Here is an 11356-nt window from a genome sequence, read left to right as displayed (position 1 = left end):
ATGTTTGTTGTAATGTTCGAAGTGCATCAACTTATTATGTTAAATAAAGTACTTTTGTTACGGTAAAGGTCTTTACGGTGTGTTATTTAAGTGAAATTATTCGGGGGCTCTCCACACCACGTCCTACCCTAACGCTACCATAACCGGAAGTCCCATTTTCTAAAATTTTACCCATATCCAAACTCCTTAAGAACTGCAAATAAAAAATCATGCTCTACCCTGTCAAAAGCCTTCTCCAGATCTAAACCTATTAACACCCCCCCCCTTCTCTTTTTCTTTCATATAGTAGACAATTTACCTTCCCCAATTCACCTGTACCACATGTTTTTTTTTGATTGTGGGGAAAACCGGAGCACCCAGAGGAAACCCACGTGAACACTGGGAAAACATGCAAACTCCACACAGAAATGCCAACTGACCAGGGCACAGTACTGTGTGTGTGTGTGTGTATATATATATATATATATATATATATATATATATATATATATATATATATATATATATATATATATATATATATATATATAAAGCAGCTACTTTTTTCAGCAAATTCTGTACCCTTTACCCAAATTCTGTACCCTTTGAATGTTTATATTGCATAAACTTTTATAATATAATTATTTTTGTTTTATTATTAATTTAATTTGTATTTATTTACTTTTTTTCTTACTTTAAATACAATTGTCATTACTAAACACTGTTTTTTCCTATATTTGTGTCTGCCTATTGTTGTAATTGTATTACCTCTTCCTTGTTTATGCATGTAAAGCATATATATATATATATATATATAGCCCCTCATGTTTTTTTATATTTCCTAAATTATGTTAAACATAGCAAGAAAATCTTCACAGTATGTCTGATTTTTTTCTTCTGGAGAAAGTCTTATTTGTTTTATTTCAGCTAGAATAAAATCAGTTTTTTTATTCTTTTTTAAACCATTTTAAAGACAAAACTATTGGCCCTTTTAAGCTAATTTTCCCGATAGTCTACAGAACAAACCATCCTTATACAATTACTAGTCTAATTTACTGTCATGGCAAACATAAAATAAATCAGTTATTAGAGATTAGTTATTAAGACTATAATGTTTAAAAATGTGCAGAAAAAGTCTTATCTCCATGAAACAGAAATCGGGGGAAAAAACAACCTTTTTTTTTACTTGTTCAAACTACTTAACTAAAATGTGCTGAAATAACACAATTCTTGAGATTTCATTGGGACAACTTAATGTTCAGTCCAAATAATTTGGTAAAAGTGTTAAGTTACCTTAATTTGTGTTAAGACAACATGAAAGAATTGTGTAAAACCCTGCACAAATATGGTGATCGGTTCATAATAAGTTAAAGCACATTGTCAGATTTTGCTGTATTTGGCTTAACAGTTGTATAGATGGACTCTTAATACATCAAATAAGTAAGCTGACCAAAGGTCTTACGGGGTGAAGACTTTATTGAAGACAATGAATAGTGCAGTTCCTCAGCTGTGATGTTAACTTGTCCGTCTTCAAGTAACTTAAACCAAAGTACTGTCAGTGAGACACTAATTTATAACAAAGGATGATCTAATTTGTGAATCATGTTTTAGCTAAGCATGTGATCCTCTCGAAAGTAGTTTTTAAATAAACTTCACTTGAACGAACAGCCAAACTACATGAAAAAGCTGCCGTTTTGTATATACCCGTGTTTGTGTGGACAAGGCCTCAATTTTGCGGACTCTGCTCTCCATTGTGAAGCTTTAGGTGAGTGTTGAGGCTTCTTTTACACTTAAAGCCCTTTCCACACTCACTGCATCTAAAACGATCCTCTCCTGAGTGAGTCTGCATGTGTCGCTTAATGGTGTCTTTGCGTGTGAGACTCTTTCCACACTGATCACATGTGAACACTATGGTTCCAGTGTGAACCTTCATGTGGTTCTTGAGGCTAGCTTTGGTTGAGAAGCTCTTTCCACACTGAGCACATGCAAACGGCTTCTCTCCAGTGTGAGTTCTCATGTGGTGTTTGAGTGTGTTTTTATGTGGGAAACTTTTACCACACTCTGTGCATGTGTAAGGTTTCTCTCCCATGTGAATCCTCATGTGGATGTAAAGGTCTTGTTTTTTACCTAAACTCTTTCCAAACTGTTCGCAGGTGTAAGGTTTCTCCCTAGTGTGAACTCTCATGTGAGCAATCAGGTTCGCCTTTTTACTGAAACTCTTTCTACACTGTTTACAGCTGAAAGGCTTCTCTCCAGTGTGAGTTCTCATGTGCGCTGCCAAATTTCTTGCATGACGAAAGTTTTTTCCACACTGTTGGCATGTGTACGGCTTCTCTCCAGTGTGAATTCTCATGTGGGTTTTAAAGCTTTGTTTTTGACTAAAACTCTTTCCACACTGTTCGCAGGAGTAAGGTTTCTCCCCTGTGTGAACTCTCATGTGAATATCAAGGTTTGGCTTTTGACTAAAACTCTTTCCACACTGCTTGCAGCTGAAAGGCTTCTCTCCAGTGTGAATTCTCATGTGAGTTTTTAAGCATTGTTTTTGACTAAAACTCTGTGCACACTGTTCGCAGGTGTAAGGTTTCTCCCCTGTGTGAACTCTCATGTGAACATCAAGGTTTGACTTTTGACTGAAACTCTTTCTACACTGTTTACAGCTGAAATTACACCCAGATTTGGATTTCCGAGGTCTTCCGTGTAATGAAGTCTTTTTAGTCAGTGTGGGTTTTTCATCAGTCGTTATTTCTTGTGGTTTCTCAAACTGCTGTTTCTTATCTATTTCATTCTGTCCATGTGTCTCTTCCTTCAGCACCATCCGGTCTAAAAAAAAAAAAAAGTTAGCTTTAGTATGAAGACTCAAAGCGACAAGCAAGAAATGGATGTTGAATGTCTTAACATGAAATTACCTTACCATTTACTCTCCATCATGTGGTTTCGAACTTTCCTTTATTGTGGAATACAGTAAGCCAGTAGCGTTTTTTTTATTTTTATTTTTTTATCTTCTGTGTTTAACTCATAAAGGTTTAAATCCACACGAGGAAGAGTAAATGGTGAGGCTATTTTCATTTCTGCATCAACTATCCCTTTAAAAGGTTCCTACAATTACCCATTTTTTACAAGATGTAAAATAAGTCTTTGGTGTTCCAAGAATGTGTCTGAGGTTTCAGCTCAAAATCAGATCATATACCTTGTAGAATATTTAATTTAGGGGTCAGAGGAAAACCAAGCTCTTTTTTTTTTTAAAGCAAATGATCAAATGCGAGTGCTCTAGATTACTCATGTTGTGTTCCCGCTTGCTTGGAAGACCCGATTGAGACAAGTCCTGCAAGTCCATAGCAAGTATGCATAATTCACGCTTATATTTGCAAGTTTGCATTATTGTATAAAACTTAGGAGTGATGAGGAGATGGCAAGATGACATACTTTGTTACTTGTTTTCATTTATTTGTACTTTTGTCTTTGTTTTCTTGCTTTTGTGTATGCCCTGAGGCTTGGCTGAAGACCTACTTGGTGACATTGTATATACCAGACAAGATGCAGAAATGCCATCTAAAAAGGTTACTTGTGGTTTATCCAATCAGGGACAGTGACAACATAAATATACAAAATAATAATGATAACCCAGGGTTTATGAATGTGAACTGTCTGTTAATGAACACCCAGGATTATTTTTTAACCCCAGGTATAGCATGAGCAGTGTGGAAGGTGACTACAGATAACCCAGAATTTTTCCAGGTATAGATTGACCCAGGGTTAACAATTTGAAGTTTGAAAAGCCCTAAGAATACTCAGCATCAGCTCTCAGGATAAACAGAGTATAATGACAAACAGCAACAATTGTCAATCATGTCATGATGACCTGGGGCCTGTTTCAGTAAGGAGGTTCAACCAACTCAGAGTTTAAACTTGAACTCTGAGTTGATTTACCGAGAGATTAAATACTCAAGAGTTTTCAATTTCAGAAAAACATTTGAGCTACAAAAGTCTTTCAGTCAAGAGCAGTGAGGGATTTTCTCTTTTTGTTGTTTGATTAATGCTAAAAACAGTCGGCAGCAGGAATATTGCGCACTGTCACTTTAAGAATAATGGTTTCTCTTTCACATGTCTTTTGATTCTCAACTTGTTTGTTTATTACACAAATAAGGGTTAATACGAATATTCACTAAACACAGCACTCTGACCCAAATTTGCATGCATTTGACCATTGAAGCGCTCAGATTAAGATGCCGTTAGGTGTGTGTTCTATATGATGGAATAATCGTTTATCTCGATTAATGGTTTTTCATAATCTTTAGAAGCCAAAATCGAAATTGAAACCAGATTTTCGATTAATTGCACAGCCCTATCAAGTGGTAGAGGTTGAAATGACATTTAGAATGTAAGCAGGACTAAAAAAAATCTTTTTAGAACTAGTAATAATCCCATTAATCTAGTTACAGTACATGTCTGTTGAAGGTTAGTGAATTTAAGCTAATTATTCATTAAGAAAGGACAAGCCATTCTGCTATGTGACTTTGTTCTTTGTGTAACTGAAATGTAGACAATAGCTATGTTTCCATCCAAAAATGCGAATTAAATTTATGCGCAAAACTGGGATGTTACATAAAAGATGTGCGAATAAAGCTGCGTTTCCATCCAATGAATCAAAGAGAACAAAATCGTCACTTCCTGATTAACAGGCCCCAATTAAGAACAGTAAAAACAGAATTTACTGCGGTAGAAGAAGCTACATGAATCTTTTCTTTAAATGACAGCTCAGAGGTCAATGCTGGCACACAATGAACACGTGTTGGCTTTTGAAGCAATGAGACGCAGAGAACAGATGCTCTGGAGGTCATTAATAATATAATAACATGAATACTGAAACGGTTCAGGTGTTTTAGAATGACCAAAACAACATTTCAGATGTTTATAATGTTCTCAGCCTGCTGGTTTGTGCATTCACACACATTTTCATCATCATATGATCTCTTATAACAAACCTTTTTAAACACACATACTGGAATTTGTTCAGTAAAAGTGCTTGCGTTGTTTACGTGAGTTTATCTTCTCTTATCGAATAAAAAGTTTGTCCTACTCAGTTATGCGCATGTGTCTTTATGCTTATATTTCAAAAGTTATGTGCATCATGACATTTCCATCAACCAATTTTTTATGCTCATAGCCTATCCAAAATGCACATAAAAATAGGTGGCTGAATATGTAAGGCTAAGTGAGAAATACCGCTTTATCTTTTATAAAGGGAGGAGACCGACAGAAAACTCTCTTTCAGAGACAGGCTCTCTTGCTCTGCAAACAAGTGTGTTCATGACAATACATACAAAGAAAAACAATAAAATCAGAAAATATGACTTTGCTACAACAAGCAGCATTAGGCATGGGCCAGTATAAGATTCTGACAGTATGATAACCTTGAATAAAAAATATCACAGTTTCATAGTACTGTGATTACTCCTTTAAATGTCTGGGTAAACAGACACTTTTTCCTCTTAGAACACAAAACATTTTCTTTTGAGAAACTTTTAAAGTATTTTGGAGCAGTAAACATGTCAGGCTGAATCACTCAATTGAATACTTGACTTCTGTTGTCTTCATTTGTTTCATAAACACAGATTTCTTTACAATTTAAAATGGCATCTTTGGAGATCTTTTTCTGCTGGAGATACTGTTGTCCTGAAAATCTTAAAACAAAATGTAAAAAAAACAAACTTACATATAGCGATGAATGGTACAGCAGAAAATATTGGCGGTTTTAAAACCTTGTCTTTTTTCAAACTGTGTTATACCTTGAAAATGGTTACCGTCCCATGCCTCAGCAGCACAACACTGTTTTTAGTAACTAAAATTAATTCTTTAATAAAAGTCAAGAGCAAAAAGATTCAAATGGCGGCGCCTGCTGGTACGTGAAGAATATGGTCAATACTAACAAACTTTACACTCAAATCTCTGCATATCATCAGCATACTGTAATTCATTTCTTAAGCAGCAAAAGTCATTTTTAGACTAGTTTGTTGGCCAGTTGTAGTCAGCGCAATGTTTAACGTTATTGTTCCACAATAGTTTGTTCATTTAGTCTCACGTCGCCCAGCAGCAACATCATATAGTTTAGAATTCTGTACAATGTTTTATAATAATTAATTATTTTAGTGTCCATTTTATTCAGCATATTTAATATTGGGGGCATCCATGTTTTTTTATACTTTAAACCAGAGTTTCTGCTTGTTTCACCAAGTTAAATGTAAGACTTTTAAAGACAATTTTAATACCAATATGACAATTTTAGACTCATAAAGGGCTAAAGGCTAATGAATTTTTCAAATACCCCAGATGAAAAAGATTTTAATTTGCCCTATTAAAAAAAATGATAATTTAATACATTTAATAATACAATAATAAATTAATAAAAAAATATATCTTATAGATATTTCTTAGCAAAAGATTTTAAATTGTGTGTAATAACATGCAAGCTTTACTTGTATCCACACACTTTTTTCCTAAATAAACTTTCTTTAAATAAAAATTAAAAATGAACAAATGTTTTAAAAACTATAACAAACTAAATCTACACAACAATCTGTCCTCGATGTCTTCAGCAGTAAATACATGGTGCACATTTAAACAAATGTTATCGTGAGGAAAATACTTAAACCTTTATGACAAATAGAGTTAAAATGACCTTTTTGAATTAAAAAAGTTGAAAGTTTTATTGAGATGGATTGATGGTGATTGTGTGGGTTTTGGCCAGATTGAGCAGCAAAACATAAAAAAGGAAAATGAAGACTTGTTTAAAAAGATTAAAGACCTACAACACAACATTTCAGTAAATTTAAGACTTTTTAAGGCCGAAAATTTTGATTTTGGAATTTAAGACATTTTAAGACCCCGCAGAAACCCTGATTAAACACAATAGGCCTGGTAATTAGTTATTATAATAATAATGTAATTCTAACTCTAATACTATCTGTGAGAACTAGTAACAACTACTAGAAACAAGTTAGAACCAATAAAGAGGTCGATGAAAAAAGTTAATTTGGATCAATGTGACATATGCAAATGGAAAGTACTAAGCCAACACTATCACCGTATTAGCAGATATCTTCTATGAGAATACTGTAGGTCAAATATCGACAGCTCAGTTTAAGTTTTTATTTATTTTATATAGCACTGGTGCTCAAGGACACTTTTACAAACAGTAGGAGAACAAGAAAAGCAATAGCCTTAAGAAGGTAGAGAAAATGGGAGACTAATAATAAATAAAATAATGACAAAAGACACGAGAACAAGTAACAAGAGAGAAACTCATTCCTGTCTTTCAATAGTTATGTTTCCATCCACCTATTTTTATGCACATAAAAAAACGGTTTATGGAAACACCATGATGCAAAAAAAAAAAAAAAAAAAGCGTATGCGCATAACTGAGTTGGATAAACGTTTTATTCCATAAGAAAAGATGAAAAATCACGATGGAAAACACGATACAAACTCCAGTATGTGCATTAAAAAGGTCATGTGATTTTGTTATAAGAGATCATGTGATGATACAAATGTGTATGAATGGACAAACCAGCCAGCTCAGTACATTATAAAACATCTGAACTCTTGTTTTGGTCATTCTTTAACGCCTTACAGTTTAAGTATTAGTGTTATTATATTATTCATGACCTCCAGAATTAAGAGCATCTTCGTGTCTGATACCTTTAAACGCCACCGCGCGTTCACTGCGTTTCAGGATTACCCTCTGAGGCGCAAGTCAATTATTAGATGAAGAAAAGATTAGCCGCATTTCCACTGTCGGGCATGTGCAAGCCAGGGCTTTTATCGGGCAGGGCCGGGCCAATCGCAAGGGGGGTTGAGCAGTGAGGCAGAAATCATGTCGCGTTTCCACTGTCGGGCTAGTACCTCGCAGCGTGTCATGCAAACCCCGCCCCCAGAATCTCCCCCGAATCAAACGTCACACAACCCGCCCACTTCAGCCGGAATCAGGCGGATAATGCATGCATGAAAGAAAAAAAAGGTAGCCTAGTTTCTGCTTTCATTCACCCATTAAATGCTCTGTTTACATGATTTGATTAATATCATCGTATCCATATACTTTATAAATAATATTTCAAACCTCCTCCGGTGTTTATTGTTTTAGAAAATATCTAAAATCTTTTTTTCAGATAGGCCTTTGTAAAATGAAAGTTTAATATGGCTTTAAAATGGTTTGATTTATGTACTGTTTATAGGCTACCTAAATTATTATAAATAGATTTTATTTGTTTTATATTGGTTTATTTATTTTATGTGATTTTATTATATCTGATATTTGTAATTATTTAAATTATTTCAATATATCTTAGGCTATTTTATTAGGATATGACACTATTGTTTTTGAGTCTACAAAAATGGACACGAAATTTGTAAAGTTTCATGTTTTTCTGTTGTATTTATGTTGTGTATTATCTTCAAAATAAATAAAAACAGAAGCCGCTCGCAGCATCAACAGAGCTGTGAGAGAGCGCTCTTTTGCTCGGTCTAACATTCACATACAGGCATCTAAACACGCACAAACACCTTTTAAACTTGACAAAAACTCTCAAAAACCTTTACTGTCTGTTGTGTCTTTAATATGGTGTAAATATTATTATGTGTTATTGAAACATCAAGGAGCAAAGTCACTTATAAATGAAAACTTTATTATTTTATGCAACAGCCTTACATTTAAAAGGGAAACATAAGGGTGATCATACGCAAAAAGACCCCAGACTAAAAGGCTAGATGTTTTCTTTCCCTTATTTTTTTATTTGGTTATTTGTTTGGTGCATGTACTCGTGTGCGATCGGAAAACTAGTGTCTGCCTCTCCTTTCACTCCGCCCCGAAGCCCCAGCTGGCCCTCTTTGGCCCAAGGTATTCGGCGGGCCAAAAAAGGCCGGCCGCTGGGCCCGAGAAAGCCCCGCTTTGGCTCGATTAGGCCCAGGAAGTGACAGTGGAAACGCGACTGGCCTTGGCTCGCCCTGTCTCGCTTGCTTTAGACGAGATAGTGGAAACGCAGCTATTGATCCAGCTTCTCTTATCGCAGCAAATTCCATTTTTACTGTTGATATTTGGCACCAGTTAATCAGGAAGTGATGATTTTGTTCCCTTTGACTCTGTCATTGTATTTGCACTGTCTGTATTTTGCACTGTTGTTGTATTTGTACTGTCTGTATTTTGTACTGTCTGGAGCCAGCACCTAAGCTTTCCACTCATCATAGCACACGTGCTGCTGATGATGTGACAATAAAAGTGATTTGATTTCATTTGAATGGAAATCATTGAGCTTTATTTGCATATCTTTTATGCAATAATCCAGTTTTGTGCATAAAGTTTATTTGCATTTTTGGATGGAAACATAGCTCATGAGTGCTTGTGTGCATTTAGGAGAACTAGGCAGCACACTCAGAGCTGCAAGATGGATTTAATTTAGTATTCTTATTATTAAAATATCTGAATGAGGATTAAATGACTCAGTTGGTCTTTGAGAATGAAAACCAACCTGTTTGTTCCTGCAGATCTTCTTGTTTGACTGTGAATGTTTCTTCAATCTTCACATCTTCACTCTCCTCTTTAATAAACGCCATCTTTATAACAGTGTGGAGATCAGTCGCTTCAGCAGGAGTTTTTCTCTGCGTTTGGACACTTTATCCTGTTTAAAATAAATAAAACAATGAACAGAAACAAAATAACTTCTTAACACTTACTTCAACAGTTTCTTTATAGGAGAGTGATTAACAATAAGAAATCAGGTAAGTTTGAGCAAGTAACAATAGCCACAAACAAATGACCTGATTAAGGCTAGTAACATTACTCCATTTCTTATATAGTTGTAAACTCAGAATGGAATGACAATATACTATTTAATAAATTAAACCTTCAATTAAGTTATTAAACTTATTACACACATCCCTGTAACCTTTTTTTTAAACTTTATTTTTTATGTATATTCTTAATTGTTTTGTTTGTTTTATTTAGCTGATTGTCTGCTTACAGCAATGTGTAGCACTTTTTTTGCACAAGACAAATTTCCTCTTGAGGACAAAAAGTTTATCCTATCTTTATTCAAACATTTGTACTATACTAATATTGACACTAATATTGTCAACAGCAGGTACATAATTTAGCACTAAATGAAAAAAAAACTGAAACTTTAATCAATCGGTTTATATAAGTGTAAACGCTTTAAAACAAACCTTTCTCCAGTTGAATAACAGCGCTTGAACGGCGCAGGCTTATGACGTCACACGCCACGCCAAAATAAAAGTTTTTTTAGACCTTTTTTGCCACTTACTGTTGCAGTCTTGACTTATTGATACATTTCTCCTTCGTTTCCACTTTCTCACAGACGCACATATATTCAGTATTTGGAGTTGATCAAAACCTTTACTCTAAACATTTTAAAATAATTAAAAAAACTTCTTTAATCCACTAAGACTAAGTGTTTAAAGCAAAAATCTCAACATTCTAACAGGTATAACAAATAATTTAATGAGTGTTTGGAGCTGAAACTTTACAGAAAAGGAGGTAAAATAGGTGTCCTTCATGTAAAAAAGTATTCATTACTACTTTATGTTTTAGTTCTTCAAACTAGTCATGACTTATATAGTTTTTCTCTGCGTTTGGACACTTTATCCTGTTAAAAATTAACAAAGCAATAAAAATGTAAAATGAATAAAACAATGAACAGAAAGAAAATAACTTCTCTTCTTCTTATATGAGAGTAATTAACAAAAATAAATCAGATAAGTCTGAGCAAGAAACTATAGCCACAAATTAGCTGATTAAAACTAGTACTCCATTTCTTATATATAGTGATGTAAACTTATAATGGAATGACATTATACTGTTTAATAAATTAAAGCTTCAGTAAGACACTTATTACACACACGTTGTTCAATAGTCCTCATTACTGTGAGTAAAATACTTTGTTGTATAAAGGGTTAAAATAATATTGTCAACAGCAGGTTCATAATTTAGTATCAGATGAAAAACCTAAAACTTTAATTAATCGGTTTCTTCTTTTTCTTTGGGTTTTACTGGCGGTTGGCAACCAGACTTGTAGGTGCATTACCGCCTCCGACTGGAATGGTTGAACAATAACTGAAGTGTAAAAATAGAGGGGAAGGGAAGAGGGGGAGGAAATGAAAATAAATAAATAAATAAAAAATGTGGGGTGGAGTGGGCTAACAATTAATTCCTTAGATTATATTATCTTTATATTCTTTTCTCTAAATGGGTTTCTTAAACAAATTTAATTATATCGTCATATACCTCAATAGATTTATTCCCTAATAAACCAGCCAATGTGAAATCCTGAAGTTTGCTCTTTTTAACTGATTGAATAAGATTGTTTCGTTC

At 34.2% G+C, this 11356-nt stretch overlaps 2 protein-coding genes across 2 annotated transcripts in view; one reads left to right on the top strand and one right to left on the bottom strand.

The window, feature by feature from the left end:
* LOC110439608 (uncharacterized) overlaps positions 1 to 11356 on the top strand; it is a 72752-nt gene that overhangs the window by 44013 nt on the left and 17383 nt on the right. The window lies entirely within an intron of this gene.
* LOC108184001 (uncharacterized) lies at positions 672 to 10247 on the bottom strand. The gene is made up of 3 exons (XM_087249015.1): positions 10192 to 10247; positions 9498 to 9647; positions 672 to 2799 (listed from the first exon to the last, which is right to left on the bottom strand). Exons 2-3 carry the CDS (start codon positions 9580 to 9582, stop codon positions 1706 to 1708), a joined length of 1179 nt encoding a protein of 392 aa, XP_087105141.1. The 5' UTR covers positions 9583 to 9647; positions 10192 to 10247; the 3' UTR covers positions 672 to 1705.

The sequence above is a fragment of the Danio rerio genome, chromosome 4, assembly GCF_052040795.2.
Source record: "Danio rerio strain M-AB ecotype USA chromosome 4, GRCz13ab, whole genome shotgun sequence".
NCBI lineage: Eukaryota > Metazoa > Chordata > Actinopteri > Cypriniformes > Danionidae > Danio > Danio rerio.
Note: the sequence above shows the minus strand (reverse complement) of the source record. Positions and strands in the feature narration are given on the sequence as shown.

Coding starts and splice junctions, on each gene's coding strand:
- LOC108184001 (XM_087249015.1), bottom strand. CDS start 9,582: ATGGCGTTTATTAAAGAGGAGAGTGAAGATGTGAAGATTGAAGAAACA. Junction 2,800..9,497: donor AGATCTGCAGGAACAAACAG/GTTGGTTTTCAT, acceptor TTTTTTTTTTAG/ACCGGATGGTGCTGAAGGAA.